Here is a 20,382-nt window from a genome sequence, read left to right on the forward strand (position 1 = left end):
TTGAACGATCAATATATAATCAACTTTATTATAACCTTTTAAAATTTATTCTAATAATATTAGAGAGCCTTACTTTTTTTAAGAGAAAATCATTTTTAAAAGGAAGGATTGAAGTATGTGTATATTTTAATAAAGACAATAGTATGATTTATGAAAAATATTACTGGCAATATGTTCGCAAATAAAAATATGATCACCTATAAAAATTAAATTTCATTCCATATTGTGATGATGTAAAAACCAGATCGTCCCAACCGGTTTGATCGAAAAATTGGCAAACCAGGCCACTAACTAGTACGACACAGTTATTGTACTGTCCAAGAACTTATTATTGTATTTTTACTAATCAAATTAACAAGAATTTATTGTATGAGCAATCGAGTTCATTTATGTGATAAGGTTTAATATTATGCATGGACTTATTATTGACTAGTAACAATAACACATTTCATGGTGATAACATTTTTTAAAAGATAAAAAGTAACGGAAAATACAAATGTTGTTTGAAAAGTAATATGTATTTGATCTTCTCCACTATCGTAGAGCTCCAATTCTTTTTACCGAACAAAAAATCATTTTATAATTTAAATCATAATCATTGATTATTTCATATGCCACATGTGTGAATCGTTTAGGAGAGAATCCATATTTTAATTGGAAAGGGAATTGTAACTGAAAGATAATATCTTTAATCTAAAATGAGTATTGAAATGAAAATTAAACTATCATGACATTAAATTAAAAACAACATTGAAAATTACAATTGTTTCTCTTATTTACTTCCTTCGAAGTTTTCATTTTTAGTAAAGAGAAAAATAAAAGTTTAATAATAGATTTGAATATCAGCAAAACTGAGTATTCTGGTTTTTTGTTTAAGCAGATTGTGATTCCACGATGAATTGATTAAGGTACAATCTTCATTTGGATATTTTTTATATTAACTGCTTCTGCATTTAATTGATTAACCGGTTCTTGTTTCTTGAAAATCTTGTTTTCTTTAAACACCAAGATCCAATAATTTGACTAAACTTTTATCCACTTTTATGGATGATATTATGCAGATAATGACATGGAATATAACATGCAATTAACACATAAAGATATGAATGTCAAGTTAAGTAAATCAAATAATGCGAAAACGTAAAGAGTTAAGGGATTAGGAGAATAAGACGATGACTTTTATCTTGGTTTGTTTGTTTGTTCACGTACAAACTACATCCAGACCTTCCCTTCTAATAAATGTTTTAGAAACACATTTCCACCAAAACAATCTTGGACTCAAGCTTCTAATGGCTTACCTTCACCCACTTCTAATGGACGACCCAACCACTTATAGATTCTCCTACCAAGACTCTTGTGCAGTGAACCTACTTTCTCCTACCAAGACTCTTATATAGTGAACCTAGCTTCTAATGGCTCCTCGCCACTTCTAACCCGGGTTTCCCATACCTTTTCTCTTATTCTTGGTGATACCACACACCAAAGAGAAATGTTAATACTAACGTCTAACAATGTGTACAAATGAGTAATTGCACCTAAAACATGTTGAATATGCACCCCTCCGAAATCTAAAAACCTATCTAAAAGTATCACAAAATCAGAGTATAAAGATGTGAGATGCAATGTTTCTTTTTTACTTGATTTGACAATGAAATTCTTGAAGAGCGTCACTAAAGATTTATGAAGTGTTCTTCCTATCTCTTTTTGTGAATCAAAACTCTTTTCTCTCTTTTCAGAAACACTTTGGGAAATCTATCGTTTGATATGAAAGTGAAAGCTCAATCTGATTCATGGATAATGACATGCAAATGGTTAAAGTTGGTTTAAAATATAGTTTTGTTTTCTTGTATACCCTTAATTTAATCGATTAACGGGTTCCCATTTTGCACAACTTAATCGATTAACTAAACATTAATTGATTAAGAGTTTACTGAAAAAGCTACTTTGAGTGATATGAACATCCTACATGATTTGAAAAAGTATGATGTGTGATTTTGAGTGATGTATGATTTAAACTTTATTTAATGCACCAAAATCATGTATGTATGCATGTAAGTCTCATTTTAGTTAGATCATATTTTATATTGTGAGACTTGCATTAAGGTTCACCTAGTCTAGACTCTAACCAATCAAACATCTTAAGATATAAGATAACATAAAAACACTTAGCCTTATAGATCTTATTGAATTTTTGAAACTTCCCATACATTTGTGTCTATGGCCTTTATGAAAATGCTAATTCTAATTTTTTTAGTGGGCATAACCCTCTCCATTAAACATGAGAGGGCTATTGATAGAAGATCCTTCACCACCGAATGGATTCTTAGCCCATTGTAAATGTCTCCCTAGGATCTTACGAATATAGGGATTAAGCTAGCACTTATGCGAACTAGCTCTGATGCCACTTGTTCGTTAACAATGGTTCTAACTTCACCTAGAGGGGGTGATTAGGTATTTCAAGTAACAATTAAAATCAAGTCAAATACAAAATATAATCTCAAAAAATACTGGTTTTAATCGATTAAATGCTTGCTTAATCAATTAACAAAAAACTTGAGTTAATCGATTAACAGAAGGCTTAATCGATTAACATTGCTAGTTTTCTTGAAAATCTTTTTGTTTCTTGATGTAACAAGAAACATTGATTAATCTAATCTAAAATGCACTTAAATAGATTAATGAAAGTGATTAATAATGCATATTCACTTATGCAATGATCTCTAAATGAATGTAATCAAATAAAGCGAAAATATGATAATTGCATGTAAATAAAAGTATAGGGAAAGAAAGAAGATAACACAGTCGATTTATCCTGGTTCGATTACAAATTCATTACAATCTATATCTAGTCCTCCCCTTCTGATCTTGGGAGATTTTCTTTACTAAGAAGAAATCAAATGTTTATACAAACACTTCTTCCACCAAGAGTTCTCTTGGACCTAGCTTCTAATGGATCCACACCACTTCTAACCAAGTATATCCAAAGAGACCACTTCTTGGACCTTGACCACAGCCTAGGATTTCTCCTAAATTTCTCTCTTCCTCCAAAGAGACAAATTTACAAATCGACCGATAAAATCTGTATCAAGTTTCTTGCACCTATAATATGCTAATCATACACTAAAATTCAGAACTAACTACCCTTTGATAAATCTCACAATCTCATAGATGAATATGAATGATTATGCGACACAAAAGGAAAATCTTTGAAAACACTCAATGTTTGAAAATAAACTCTCTTAAAGATTCACAAAACTCTCTCTTTTCACATGAAAGTTTCTATCACTCTTTTCATAAAATCACTCTTGAAAATTCGTGTATCGGTCTTGCATCAAAAGCATATGTCAAGTTGTTTTTGCCTGTGGGAAAGGATGGTGACATACCATTTAGTTTCAAACTGTTTTTTTGTTGAGGATAATCGATTAAATAACTACTTAATTGATTAACATTTCTTTACAAAATCCAAGATTCCAAAATAGAAATTGACTTAATCGATTAACCATGTCCTTAATCGATTAACGGGTTTTCCATTTGCAAAGACTTAATTGATTAACCAATGTCTTAATCAACTAACGTTTTTTCCTGAAATGACTTAGTTAAGTTTGCATGAACCTCTAACATGAATGATCAATGAATGATACAAGATTTTGAAAATGATATAAGTATCAATGCCACAAAATCATGTACGTATGTTTTTTTTATTAGCAATATATTATATTAAAAGAAAAACATTAGGAGAACAAGTGGTGCTCCTATCAACAACAAAATTACACACACCAATTCAAACAATTTGAAGGGCTCCACACCCAATCCATGAACGAGAAAGGGAAAGGAGAGAAACGAGCAGAGATAATGTTCCAAGAGTGAAGTTGAATAGCAAAAATTACCTCGTGGAGAAGACAAGGTGAATGATCAAAAATAGCTTTATTTCTTGCCAACCAAAGAGACCACAAAGTGACAAACCAGATAGACATCCACTGATTATGTTATGGTTTTCCTAACCGCAAATAATACCAATGAGATAGGAAGTTATTCCTAATTCCAGATGGGAAGACAAAAGAGAGTCTGAACTAAGAAAAAATAGTTTGCCACATAGCATAAGCGAAGGAGCAGGAGGAAAACAAATTATCAACCGATTCTTCCACCATTCCACAAAAGACGCATCCTGTTTGAGCATCATCTCTCGGAACACCTCTCCTAACCTGATTAAGCCGGGTAGGAACACCATCAACGGATAACCTCCAAACAAAACATCTCAATTTTTCATGTACATATGTTAAATGCACATAAATCAAGTTATGTATGAAAATCTCATATGTCATATGTGCATACTCTAATTAGGTGAGATTTATCATAAGGTTCACTCAACTTAGACTCTGCTCATTCAAAGCATCTTAGGACCTAAAATAAAAATTGTTGATCCTTTCTTGAAGCTTGAACTTAAGTCTTCATGTTGTTGTAGTTGATTTGTCATTGTCCATAGTCTTTAAGTTTTAAGTTGCCTTCATCAAAATCATGTTTTTGCATACTTGCCTTCACACCAAATTTATAATATGTTTTATAGATTGGGTTATGATCTCGTGTTGTGTGTTTATATTTTGATTTTGTTAAGTAAGACAAATATTTGTGGATTGATATATGTGTTTGCAATTTAGACTTTGGATTTGTTGGAGTTGTTTGTCTATGAGAATTTTTAGTAAACTATGAATATGGATTATAAATTTAGTATCTACTTATTTGAAAATTTCTGCTACAGGTTTATATATACATAAATATATGTATTTCTGTTCGATTCAACCAGCATATAATTTAATTACTGAACCATCATTTGAACCACTATAGTATTGTATAAATACTTTAACCACAATAGTATTAATAACAGATTATAGTTGGTTATAACAATAATTGATTTATATAATTGATTATTGGAGGATAACTCTCAAATTTAGATGTTATCATACCACTTCTATGTAGAAATTGTTTTTATTTTCCTTTGTTTCATGTTCTTTGGAAGTTCAATATGATAGCTCAGTTACTTGATTATGTTGCTTTGTCTAACCCAAATAGCTTATGGTTTGGATATCTATGGACATATATCACATGTTGTCTCATTGATTGTCTCGAATAATCAGATATTGATACATGAATAAAAAGAAAAATTTTAAAAAATAAAAAGTATCAAAAAATAATATTTTGATTAGCTCGATATAGAAAATGGGACACTATTTGGGACATGTGATCTATTTCCCCTACTAATGTAGTATTTGCAGCCTTGCTGATCTTTTTTCAATTTTTTTGTATTATCAAATGTATTCCCTTATCTTATAGGCAAAGAACTAATTCCTTAAAATTATTATATGATTAAGCATCTTTTCCCTTAAAATTGATAATAATAGTCTTAATTAAAATAGAGAAATTATCATATGATTCAACATCAATACTTTTAACTCTTAATTATATCTCCAATAAATTCATTCAATTTCAAATTATTGGTCATTAATCATGAATGATACGAATTTTGTTGTAGTCATTAACCATAGAGTTCTTTCTAGGAAGGAGAAGTTCTTGAACCACTATATATATATATATATGATAACTTATATGATATTAATAACATACTGCTTGGAACGAACATAAGTGTGCTATTTGAATGTCAATTCACCCTTCACCGAATTCATATTACAAATAACATAAAAGAAAATAGTTTGAATAACAATCAATTTTCCATGATAATAACATACTTCTTGGAAGATATATTAAGTTACAAATTGAAACTTGAAAGTGAACCAAAATCTATACAGAAAGCAATAAAACTGAAACTATATAGTAAAAAAAGACAGAATTCCTATAGCTATACCACCTTTTTCATTTGAATAATTGATCAGCTTTGATACAACACCATCACAAACCCACATGGCAAAATGTTAATGGAAAATATAAAGGAAATTTAATACATCAAAAGTGAAGAGAAAAAAAATGTAAATTTTAAACAAAGTTATGGGAAAGTTGTAATATCTAAGGAGAATTTAGATTCAATTAAAGTGTATATGAATGCCTATTGCAACAACCAAGATGGTAAGTATACAAAAGTATATGATAGCATGAATCAAAATTGAAATCCCACTAGTACTCATGTTACCAAACTCCACAACCCTAATCCTTGCAGGAAATTGGAACAGCAAACCTGGAGATAAAAGAATGAACAAACCCACTGCAACAATTACTGGTCCCCAATCAGCTCCCATCTCTATCTTTTTCTTTCTTCACTTCACTATCTCTCTAATTTTTCCTTTGTCTTGAATGTTACAATAATAAGCCAATAATGGACCATGATAAGTATACAAGAGTTTCTTGGTGGTTAAGGAGAAGATGATACTAAACTTGGTGACATAAAAGCTAATGTTTAAGAAAAGAAGAAAGGTATGTTTAGTGCTAGTGGGTTTGCTTTATTTGTGCAGAAAAAAGATTTGCTTTTTTATTTCCTTTTCTTTTTATAAGCTTCTAATAATAATACAAGAGTTCCATTGCTTTATTACTGTTCGATCAAAGTGGGTCTAATTTATTGATTAAATAAATTACTTATTTGCTATGGTAAGTTCCTTAATCTATTCATTCAAGGCCAAAGTTGAAGAGCATTAACATTGGAAAGAATGGAATGCATTGTTGGAGCATTAAAATAAGATAGGTGAATCTGTGAGTATTAATGGAGAAATTAAGGGAAACTAGAAACAACAAAATGTTAAACATGAAACTATTACTAATGCTTTCCATAGTGAATCTGTGAGTATTAATGTTTTCATACTTGTTCTCATCTTACTCACGATCTCTCAAACCCTAACTTCAGTATCTCTACTCTCCATTCTATACCTTCTATTAAATTTACTGTTGAGCATACTAATATCATACTTTATGATGAATCCACTTAAAATATGCAACTTTCCACTCTACATCAATTTACTAGACTATTGTAAACATATATAATATAGCATATCTACTTTCCAAAATACTGTAATCCTCTACTCATTAATACATTTCGTTCATATCAAATTTACTAAATATGTTTTCTCTCTTATTAGATTAAACAGTAATTCTACCTTGGATATACCATATCTATTTTTAGCATCTAATTTATTTAACTTTCTATAATTTATAATTAACTTTCACTTTCCTCTTTTTTCACTGTGTATTATTACTATAATTGTGGACAATGAATATTCTCATCTAGCCCGTATTTTTTCTATGTGCATTATAAACTTATTCTATATTTTTCTGTCTAATGATAAGTCTTACAATTTATTTCTTTGTTTATAAGAACTTAGATTTTTCCAATGAATCAATGGGTTTTTAGTAAAGTTGTCTTCTAATCTTTGTTTTATTCTCTTTTAGATTCCCATGGGAGATATAGTTGTCAGGTGTCACTATATCTTTATAGGCTTATTGATTTAATCTATTATATTTTATATATTATCATTTATTACCCATTGACTTTTTTCCTCTGCTAACTTAGATATTTTGGCTATCAATTTAAAATATAATTCCTTCTCTTGCTAACTAATACTAAAAAAGATTGCATATTGGCTTAGTAACCAGTTCTTCCCAAAATAATTGTACTAGTTGGATATATATATATATTATGTTCAATTCAGAATCAATATAATCATCCGGATCCACTACTTATCTATCTCAACAGTGAAATCATTAGTCTATCATGTAAAAGAACAAATGATTGAGAAAGTTCCCATTTGTTTCACTGTTGAACAAATCATACAGTTAGTGTTTTTGTTTTGGGTAGATTTGTTAAAATAACTTTATGTTTATGAGGTTTCAGAGGTGAATCTTTCACAAACATTACCAATAAAACCTTATAGCAGCTTATTATTGCTACTTTTTTCTAAGCAAAGAGAATTATCCTAAGAAAGCATTAGAGATGCTCAACCCAGTACAAAATTTGGGCTAAACCAAAAAGGAAAAATAAAAAGATGGTTAAACAAAGTCATTAATATAAGATCAAGAATCAATACACAAATGACAAAGTCAAGTGAATCAATTCCACTATTCCCACAAAATCACCTCCTCATTCTAGTCATATTTACTTTGGCTTAGATAATTAAGTTGTGACACTATGTTCATTATTAAATTATGTCCTTGCTTGATATCAATGTGTAAAATTGTTGAAGTAAAAGGAACTTGAGTCTTTAAAGCATATTTCGGATTTGTGCAATTTGTATAGGCTTGTGAGTGTTTTTCCATTTATGTGTGTCCTCTTATTTCCTTCAATGTTAGTTATCCTCCTTTTGTCATCATTATGTTGGGAAAGTGATGGTTACAACTTCCAACTATAAAAATGGAAACAACTTTATGTACTTCAAACTTAACTTACTTCGCTTCAACTATTTAGTATTAGCAAACATGTAAAAACAAATACAACATACCATAATTATCTCTAAAGATAGAGTCAAAGTGGCATAAATTATAGGCTAGTAATTATAAGATTGTAAACTCCGTAGGTGTAAATCATGTTACACTCTTACGGCTACAGTAGTATTGTTGTTCCTAGGAGACTATTCGTGACTTGTTTTTTTTGAAGGATAATAAATGGAAGAGAAAAGTTTAAGAATCGTAAAATATATTTGTAAGATGATTTTGAAGTCTTCAATTTTCTTTTATTTTCTCCAAAATTCAACTCGCAAATAGACTTTAACACTTGGGTTCTGTGCTTACTCGCTCAAGAGTTAAACGTTGTTGAACCATAGATATATAAAGTCCAGCTTTGGTGTCAACACTTTCATCACCAGGTAACCCATATAACTCTTCCAAGTGGCTCACTAAGTCACTTCTGTTGTCAGCTACCACAATGGAAACTTTAGGATTTGGCTGTGAGATTGCATAGTCTTGGTGAACCACACACCCAATAGATGCAGGAGAAGAAGAATGATTTGTGTTAACTTTGGTTGTAGTATATTGCATGGTTGAGGAAGGTTTTGGTGCTCTATAGAAAGGTAATATCTTACCTTTCAAGAACCCTCTATTTCTCTTACGGTTTGCTTCCATTATTTGCACAAGAAAGATAAGAGTACTAAAGGAGTAGAAGGTGTTAATTGAGTTGTTTTGTAACAAGAGGGTGTGTGTATATATATTGTTTAGTGGGTCCCTTTACTTTTGAATTGGATTTATAGATAAACATGAGCATATGGTGCCTTACCTAGTTTATTCCCATTAAAATCCAGAGGCATAATCTCTTTAACTCATATTGGCTAAACTAGTTTATTCCCATTGTAAGTTAATCATTTTTTGTTGCTTTCTAATATATGGAGTTGGTCTTTTTCTTTGAAAATAAAGTATCTTCTTATATCAGGAGATAACTTATCTCCTTCAGTCAGTAAAAGTATGACATGTATACTATTTTGTTTAGTTTTAGAAATATTTTTATAGAAAATGATGAAATAGGACACGTATCATAATTTTAGTGGATGTAGGAGATAAGTTATATCCTTATATTATGAGATATTTTATTCTCTTTTCTTTAGCTAATAGAATCGATAATATAGTTTCATTAATTTGTTTACCCTTTGGAAAGGGATTGGACTATATTGCTCTCTTCTTGACATGAACATTGTCATGTTGTGTTTCATGTGATGATGGATCGTTGACTCAACAATATTGTATCATGTCACTCTTAACAACGAAATCTTTACAAAGTAAAAAAGGTGGAGATTTTGACAATGTAAGGATGGGTAATATCAGCAATGCATACATTGTGTGAATGGGTGATGTGTGCTTGTACATAAATGTTGGTTGCATATTGATATTGAAGGATGTGTGACATGTATGACGTCTACAACTAAATTTGATTTCTGTGAATGCTTTGGATCGAGCTGGATACCATAAAAGCATTGGTGATGGAAAATAAAAGCTTCCAAAGGCTCAATGGTTGTTGCTCGTGGAATGGTGTGTAACACCTTGTAAAAAACTCAAGTGAAGCTGATTGGAGGGAAAATGGATGTTCAAGCTAAAGAAAGACATTGATCAAGTAGTTCAATATAAAACTCACTTGGTTGTGAAAGGCTTTGACAAAAGGGATAAGTAAATTTTAACGAGATTTTCTCTTATGTTGCCAAAATAAGTTTTATTTGAGTTATACTCGGATTGACAACTACCTTCGATCTAGAAGTTGAGTTGTTTGATGTAAAGACTACATTTTTTCATGGAGATTTGGTGGAAGAGATATACATGAACCAACTAGAAGGATTTCAAGAAACTTGGAATGCAAACATGGTTTGTAAATTGAAGAAGAATCTGCGTAGATTAAAGTAGGCTTGTAGACAATGGTACAAGAAGTTTGACTTATTCAAGATGGTCATGGATATATCAGGACTGTTACACATCAATGTGTATATGTCAAAACATCTGTAGGGGACAAATTCATTATCATTATGTTGTGTGTAAACGATATGCTAATTTTGGGACAAGATGTTGAGATGATTGGTGAGTTGAAAAAGGATCTATTAAAATCTTTTGATATGAAGAGCCTAGGCCCTGCAAAGCAAATTCTAGGCATGTAGATTTTACAAGACCGGAAAGCTAAGAAGTTATGGTTGTCACAAAAGTGATATGTGGAACAGATTCTAGAGAGTTCAACATAAAGAATGTTAAACTAGTTAGCATATTGTTGGCCAATCACTTTAACCCGAGTATAATGAGTTGCTCCACTTGTACAAAAGAGGAGAATGATATGGTTATTATTCATTACTCCTTTATAGTCGGGAGTTTGATGTATGTCATGATTTGTACTCGACTAAATATCGCTCATGTGATTGGAATGGATGCAGGTTCCTTTCCAACCCAGGTAAAATGGATCTTGACATACTTAGGAGGTAGTTCTAAAATGTTCTTGTGCTTTGAAGGACCATAAATTACCTTGGAAGGCTATGCGAATGTAAATATGGCAGGTGATATTGATGGTAGAAAATCTATATCACGATTTCTATTTAATTTTGATGGGGGAGTTGTATCATGATAGTCAAAATTGCAGAAGTATGTTGTCTTATGTATAACTAAAGCAGAATACATTGTCATGATTGAAGCAATTAAAGAAATCATTTGGTTGAAAAAGTTTCTTCAATAATTGGGAAGGGATCATGAAAGGTCCATGATCCAGTATGAGAGGCAAAGTGCTTTGGATTTAAGCAAAAATGCGATGTACCACTCTCGTACAAAGCATATTGGAGTTAGATATCATTGGCTACGTCAAGCAATTGAAAAATAAAAGTTCAAGTTGGAGAAGATCCACACAATGAAAAAGTATTAGGACGATGTAGGTCTAAAGAAGAATAGGTCGTTAGAAAATATGGCACTGAAGTTGAATAATTTGCAGTGTTTTCATACTGAAGTAACAGCACATTTTGAATTTTTGATACATACACATATAGTAAGGGCATTTTTAGATGTGTATAAAATAGTTAAGGTTGAAAATTTAAATTGTAGAATCCACAATAATGTCACTTTTTGACGAAAAGTCCTACACAAGTCCAGATTATTATTGATAGTGCAAATAGAAGCATTTATACTCAACCCACTTAGCCCTAGCTTTTGTGCTATGGACAATTTTGGTGAAGAATCTTTTTTACTATATAACAATATATAATTATAGGAAAATGATAATTCCCATAAAAGTTAAATCTACGAATTTTAACTAATGATGAGGAAAAAGAACCATATCGTTTAAAAGAAGGAAAAATAAAGAATCCAGAAAGCAAGAGAACAGTGGATAATGGATAAGGATAGCGTCTTCTTTGTTACTTTTCATAGTTTCAAGGGAGCATTTCTTATTAGAGCGTGAGGCATATTATTCTGCTTGCATTGCATACTTTAAAATCTATATATGGACAATGTAAAAAAAATTACATTATCAATATATCATCCGCCATTAATTTGTAATACTTTTGTATGAAAATCAATGATAGTTAACATATTGATAATATGGATTTGCCGACAGTATAAAAAGTATAAAAATATTAAATTCTTACTCAAGTAAGAGCAAAAGACTCATTTCAGTTACATCTTTTTGTATCAATTTAGTACTTAGAAAATTAAAAAATTAATATTCAATGTGAGCTTAATTTGTTTTTTTTCTTAGAAATTTTCATGATTCCTTACAGGTATTATTTGACTTGCATTGGCAACCTTTAAATACTAATTTAATTTTTTATTTTTTCTGAACTAAAATTAGTATTACCGAAAAAATTAATAATTAACAAATTGTGAGTATTCACTATCCACCATTTATTATGGAAACTTTTAATGTAACAACATATCTTCTGGTAAAATTAACATAGTATCATAAGAAAAATGACATGTGCTACAAATAATAGTTTTAAGTAGTACTTCATAAGACACATTACCTTTTATTGCGAGAGAGAGAATTTGTAGATTAAAATCGTAGGTTGAGAGACATAATTTTTCAAGTTTTCATTAACAAAATTCTGTTCTAATTATCAATATATGGAACGAAATATCTTGGTCAAGGAGTCTTAATTAATTTTAGATTGGGTTTAAATAAAGTATAGAATGTCTAAGATTAAAATATGGTAATACTTGAAAGGGGAGTATGCATAAAATATGAGATTAATTAATAATATGAATGAAAGCATGTAATATGAAAACATGTACGCTATATATGCAGTAAATCGCAACAAATAGAACTGAGTTGAAATAAAATAAAATGAGAGTAAATAAGTGCGATATATGCTTGAAGAAAAACAAAGTTTCATATAGTAAAAGAATGCAGTAAAAAGTATATTAAGAGATTGAATGTAAAGAACAACTAATGTAAAATGCAAAAAAAGGAAAAGGAAGCTAATCCAAAAGAATTAGACTCATTTCTATCAGTAAAAAGGGAAGTAGTGTTAAAAAACAAAGAAAAGGTTATATACAAAATATTTATATCCTTATATTTATTATGATAAAATAATTTTATTATTAGGGAAAAACAACAATGAAACAGTGACTCAAATTAGAAAAATTATACTCTTTAGCATTATTGAATAACATACACAATAGTTATTGGACATATCACATTCAGTCATTCACCAAATTTTAATGGTACATATTTTAAATTATTTTAAATTAAACTTTTTTTTAAATCATCATATAATTCTATGTCTCACATTTCAGTACTGGACTATCCATTATCGAAAAAGATACTAACCCAATTTTGTGAGCATCACTTAACTTTTAGATTTCTTTACTTTTAGATTTTATGAGAACATATGCAGGTGTCTGATATTCCAATCTTTCTGAATGCTTTCACCCCGTTTTACATATTGACAAAAACATAGCTATCAACCTTTTCTTTAGTTGAATCTATAAGTAAAATATCTATGGTCGTCAACCATACATCAACATAATCAAGTTAGTCTTCTGATGAAAAGTCCTTTAAAACAAATTTAATATTTATATATTATCAATGTAATTTTTCTATATTGTCAATACGTAATTTATGATTGACTTGTATTACTTTTATTTGAAGGTCTCTAATAATTAGCATATGAATAATAGAAGATGGCCGACATTAGAAAAAACACATATTAATATATAGATATTAAATCCTTCTCAAATAAGCTAGTAAAAAATTATCCTGTCTCCTATTTCAAAATTTTCAGGACTTATTTGATGGTGAATATGTCCAAATGATGAATTAATTTGATGGTCATTTTATATTTGAAGAATTAATTTGAAGAACCCTTAACTCATATAAGAGTTAAAGGCGCTAAGGATTAATATGGTTTCTCCTAACATACCTTGCCATTAAGGATTAGTAAGGGGAATCAATTGGTGAGAAAAGAGTAACATCGTGAAGTGTAAACCTAAAGCACATAATGAATCGGATGAACTAGATAATTCTTCTAAAGCACATATTACTATTTAACTTAATAAAACAAGTGAAACTAATTGAGTGGTGCCGACTTACTTTACTCGGAAAATGTACAATGCAGAGGACGAGGTGGTCCTAAAGTTGTTGTGAGTTCAAGGATAAGATATTCATGAAACTGTCTAGTCCTACATCACGCCTATGCAACTAGGATTTGTTTCAATTCTTGATTCTTCTGTATAATTTCTCCCGTCTAACTTTTCTCACCAAAGAATAAGCCTACAACATCAATAAATAGATAAACAGTTTATTTCACTAGGGTTTCACATAAAACATTAATCTCTATTAAAAATTAAATACTATGTTTTTTTCCTATGATTTTGTTGTCATTTATAACAAATAGAATTCATCATGCGTACTTGGTGATATTAGATTAAAGCTTTTAATTATTCGTTAACTAATATGACCCATGAACATTCTGGAATTTGTGATTCACACGTCAAATTTTGTTGTAAAGCAACTTGGACAAGGTAATTGTTGGAATCTGGTACATCAGACACGTTGCAAAATATTCATTTTTATTATTGACGGTATTTACTTGTAGGCCAGAGACTTTACGTCGGGAATATAATATTCGACAAAAAATGAGTTCACTTTAATTTGCATATATTGTTAACCTTGTGTTGTTGCATTCTTCTGAGTAAGATTCCTACTAGCTATCTATATTGAAATTATAGAGTATATCATATTAGATTTAAAGTACAAAAACATTTGTTTCTGGATACACCTTAATTTCTAGAATATTATCGGAAAATTTATGTACCAGATGCTTCTTGACTAAAAAATTATAGGGAGATATTATATTGTTTTGTTAAGCATCCTTTTTTTAAATTAAGTATCAACAGATAGTTTGAATCTATATGTGATATTCTTTTTTATACATGTATGTTAATTTATCTTGTGTATCAATGTATCATAGTTTAAATTGTAAATAATTTTCATATTTTCATTGTATTCTACCCTATCATATTTGTGTTTCATAGCTCCTCTAAGATGGGAGACCTCTTTTTTTAGTTAGGAGCATGTTTGAAAGTGCAAAGAGTCAAGACCTGCACATTTCATGTTAATCGAAGTTTTGATGACAAAACAAACATGCAAGAAAGCTTGAAGATCGTACAACAAACAACGAGTAGAATACTCATAGGTTGCATATATAGACTTAGGATGTTATTATATTTACTTGTATTAAAAGTCTTAAAATGATTGTCTTAGATTGAGTCTTGGTTAGATAAACATAGGTGGAAAGTCTCCAAGAACTAAAATTGAATAAGATTAAAATTGAGACATAACATCTAGATATCTTATGATAAGTAGGCTCATACATACACATACATGGTTTTATGCATTAAAGGTATTATATTTTGAAAAGCTATGTATAGCATGTGCATATCATATAGGTAGTTTACCATACATCAAGAAAAACATTTTTAACATAGTATAATCGATTAAGTAGTTTGTGTAATCGATTATCTAGAATTTAGTTACTAACTGATCTGATGTTGTTAGCACGTTAATCGATTAAGACACTATATAATTAATTAAGACGTAACAGAAACCTGATTTTTAATAGCCCGTTAATCGATTAAGTGGATGAATAATCGATTAATATCAGTATTAGTAGTATTAGTATAAATGATATAATTCTTGTCAATGTGGCATACCTTTCATATTTCGAAAATTGTTAGAGAGCATACATTTTCATAGATTGTATTGTAGTGACAAAGTGCATTTAGAAAATCTAGGGAGTGAAAACATTCTGATTTAGGCTTGAAGATTAATATCATTGCATGTTGTCTCTAGTTTTCTATGCATTACATTCTTACATCTTGTTCATGATTTCTTTGAGAGAATAGTGAGGAAAATCTTTTTTCTGAAAAGAGTGTGAATCATTTTTTGGAAAACCTAATACATTAAATTTCCTTTAGAATTAGGTTCTTGTGGATTTTCTGCTTTGTGTTTTAGATTGAGTTCAATTGTTGAATCCGAGTATTAAGTACTCAAATCTATTAACAATATAAGAAAAGTAAAATCTATTATCCTAAGAGATATACATTTTACATTAACATTCTCCTAATCGTTAACCTATTTATCTATTCATCCATGCATTTTGGTAGAAAAAAATACATCATTAAAACTTTCATCTACTTGTTCATCCATTCATGCACCCTTTTATCCAATAAAAAATACATGTCATTCAAACATTGCATTTCACAGGTTATCATTTCATGTATTTCAATCTATTGTCTCACCATATCATTTCATACATTAGTATAAATCTCCCGATGCATTATCATGGAAGAGAGAAAAGTAAATCATTTCATACATCTTCAAACTTTTGAACATAGCATCTAATAGTTAGTATCATGCATTACAAATCACATGCATTTAATATTGCATTTTCAAACATTTACATTCATGATACATTATAAAAATCATATGCATTTTCAGTTGGTTCATATTGGCATACTGATACATTCAAAAATCTTATGCATCAAAATCACATCCAAATACCATTCATGAATAAATCAAATGTTTTTTAAGATATGTATCATGCATTTTTGAAATAGTATATGCTCAAGATTAGTTTTCATTCATTTCATGCATTCCACTGCTCTACAAACGGAGACAACCTTTATTTTTATTTGATTAAATAAATTATCGACTAGATTCAATTATTATTGCTTCAAATCATCATTATTGTAGCCCCTATTATTCTGCTCAAGGCTTTATATGATTATGAAATAAAGGGGCACCCATGTCTTCTTTCATGAATAAACACTAATTTTTATGTATATATTTTTAATAAGATCATAATAATGATTGTTCATGGACATTATCATTATATACTTCATCCGGGAATCATATTCACCCAACAAAAAAACCAAATAAAACTAACTTAAAGCATTAATATGAGATGTTTGATTTAAGAATTAAAATGATAAGAATGATGTGGATTCTCAAGAAGAATTTTTTTGATAATAGAAGGCTTCTTGTAATTCTAAAACACTGGAAAGATATTATTAGTCACCCCATTTGAGCCTATCAATTGTGAAAGGAATTTTTTTATAAATTATCCACAAAGTACCAATAGTGGAAGAAGGTAGTTTTTCAACTGTTTTTCGTACATTTAGTTATTAAAGAAATGAATACACTATTTCTCACCATTCCCCTATTTTACCCTAAGACTTCAAGTAAATCAAAATGAAAATATCCCATGGTGAAAGTATGTTAAAAAAATATAAAAGCTAGCTTAGAATCCTTAATGAATACTTCAGGGCAAAGTTAGGACAAAGAAAATTGAACTATCAATGACTTTCATGGAAACCATTCGTATCCCACAAGACAAGATTATCACCTTGATCTTAGTCCTTTATCAATTTCATCACAATACCTAATAAAATCCAACTATTTGAATGTCATTTCAAAAACAATGTTTTGAAAATAAGAGAAATGAGAAAAAGGATTTGAGAAACACATATTTAAATCTTATATCCTTTTTTGAAAACCCTTAGCCTCACTACTACAGAAGCTCAAAAGACCTTGTTGAGGATGTGATTTTTCCCAATATACACACCAAAGCAGAAAACCATTGATGCACTGAATCTCGTTGAGTTGTGATAAAATATCTCTTCTTTATTACATAGTATTAAAATTCATTACTTTATCGCCATAATCATGTCATCACTTAAAGTTCCAAGTTTTAATGATCATTGTTTTTAATTTTTGAGTAATTACTCATTTAGGTCTCTTATGTTTTCTATGGGTACCCAAAAGGCCAAGACTTCCAACAAAATTGCAATTAAAACACAGAATTCATCAAAGATCACTTTCGGAATTGATTTGGTGATCTGGCACAAACCCATAACATTATCTATCTGGCCCAAATTTGCTATCTAGTTCAATATGTGCAACTTGGTAAAAAAATGTAACAGATTCTTCATTTATAACAATATAATTTGCTTCCAAAATTTGTGATTCTACTTGTGCCATCTACAACTAAGTTATTCATATTACCATATATCATGCCCAAATTGTTGTAGTGGTAATCGACCAGTAAATGGAATTCACATATCTCGTCCAACAATAACATAATAAAACCATCCTGCACATTCAACTACAAATTAATTATACACCATGTTAGTATATGGAATCACATTAATTACAATACACTAAAATATTTAATGATTATTAATTAATTATACACAACTTAATAAATAATTAATTATTATTTTAATAATTCCATATATAACTAAACAAATAAATAATTATAAAATTACTAATAATTATGAAACTTTTTATAACTGTTTAAGTATATGGTATTTAATTAAGTATAATTATATGGTATTCAATTAATTTAATTATCATGTATAAATTAATTAATAAACTAGTAAACAAATAAAAAAGAAGATAATTTATACTTTCGAACTACCTTTAAAGCTACAAGCTCTCAATTATAAGGGGTCAATTATTCGTGTGCTCAACATGGAGTACCAACTCATCTCTTTGTATTATCTAAATCTAATGAACTAGTCTAAATAAATATTAAAAAAATAGAATATATTGGAAATAGAATTATAACAATTGAAATATTGCATTGCATAAAAGGGAAAAAACGAATCAGGTTATGAGTTTTATCCTTCATAAACTCAGGAATTTTTAGGAGATAAACAACATAACACTAGGTCAACACAACAACTTTGATTTTATCCTTCATAAATATTGATTTTTAAATAATAATCAAAACAAATTTGGTGCAGCGACTTCACCCTCTTTAGTCATGATATGGCGCCTAGGTTAAGAGTCATCTACCAATTGGCTTTGATACAAATTGTTGATGCAGCGAAAGCGATCGTTGCGCAGCGTATGATAGTTCTTTGAACTATGATGGTTGGAATAGACAATGGTGGTAGCACTTGAGGCTTTCCAACAAAGCTATGTGGTTTAGCAAGGCTGAGTATTGAAGATGGCGGCTGTTGGTGAACTTTGGCCTAGATATTCCATAATATCGAAAGTCGTCCTAGTAATGATGAGTTATGTGACTTGTTCTATTAGACGACGGTATGAGAAACAACACTACATTTTTGGAGAGTTAGGTTCTTGATAACATCGTCAAGGATAGTCAGTGTTAAGGGATAGTAGATTCTTATGTGGAGGAGTTGCTAAAGAGATTTAAGCATTGAGCAAGTTGAAGTTTTTGGGTAGATTTCCTTTGGAGCGACATATTCGTATATTTTAATCAAAATGAATATTGTTGTGGGTGTTTGAAATGTATTATTATATGAAATCTCATATTGCTTAGTATTGAAATGGATGAGAGAAATCAATATTTAATTAGACTCAAGTCCTTTATTACAATATGCAGTGTATCAATTATAAGCATAAATTAGAAATCCCCATAGACATTTTGGCTCATGGATATACTATAACTTATAATCTTTATTCTCTAATAGTTAGTCACTCGACATTTTTAGAGCTATAGATACAATTATCTGAACTTTGTTAACAAATTCTTTTATCTTCTCTTTTATTTATTTTTTTTTGCTCTTTATTTAATTGTTTATATTCAACTTTCCCTACACAAACATTTTCATCTTCCGTAACCTTTGTCACTGAGATTTCTTGGTAGGGTGGATCATGAAAAAAGAAGTCAATTTCTACTCAGACATTCCTCGTAATCGTACAGTCAAATGTGTTGTCTGTCATAAAAGAAGAAACATTTTTCATGAATTCACATTGAAGTTACCTCGTAGGTTGTAAATTTTAAAATGTGGTGTTTTTAAAAATAGTGGAGGATATAAGTTCCTAAAATAGAACCAACTTAGTTTATTATTTTCAAATTAAAAAAATATATATTATCCTATAAAATTAACTTACAAATTCTCCTACAAAACCAAACTACTAATTCTCCTATATACCCGTGAATGAGTGTAAAAAGTATAACCTTAAAGGTAAATTTTATGACATGTGTCATTTTTTAAATTAAGTTGTATCTTAAACTATTTTAAACCTAACCATGAAGATTCCCATTTATTCACTTTTTCATTTATCAACGAGATGTCGATATAATGATATAAAGTTTTATTGGATCTCTATATATTATATTAGAGTATATGTGAAATATTTGATTCCGAATAACAATACTTATTAGAAAAAGAAGTTGCACATCACAAAATGGATTAGTTCATTATATACCGTTACTTTGTAATAAGTCATGCATTATTATATTTTTATTACAAAACATCAACATAAGCATTAGAAGAATTGAACCCTAGGGCTTATTAGTTTAGATTTAAAAAACGTGATCCTTCAAAAATGTTTTTGGCAACAATAATTCATAAAATAAAAAACTAATTTGCCTTTGGTTACAGTCTGAAAAACATAAAGTCTAAAAGCTTGGTCCAAAATGAACCACGAATTCCACAAATACACAAGAATGAATGATGCAAAATCAA

General features: G+C 29.6%; 1 protein-coding gene across 1 annotated transcript; it reads right to left on the reverse strand.

The window, feature by feature from the left end:
• LOC109358067 lies at nt 8,698–9,051 on the reverse strand. Its single transcript, XM_019602134.1, has one exon. The coding sequence runs from the start codon at nt 9,049–9,051 to the stop codon at nt 8,698–8,700; it is 354 nt and encodes a 117-aa protein (XP_019457679.1).

Source organism: Lupinus angustifolius, chromosome LG10, assembly GCF_001865875.1.
Source record: "Lupinus angustifolius cultivar Tanjil chromosome LG10, LupAngTanjil_v1.0, whole genome shotgun sequence".
Lineage (NCBI taxonomy): Eukaryota > Viridiplantae > Streptophyta > Magnoliopsida > Fabales > Fabaceae > Lupinus > Lupinus angustifolius.

What these genes read in the sequence shown, in the direction of transcription:
- LOC109358067 (XM_019602134.1), bottom strand. Translation starts at nt 9,051, where the DNA reads ATGGAAGCAAACCGTAAGAGAAATAGAGGGTTCTTGAAAGGTAAGATA.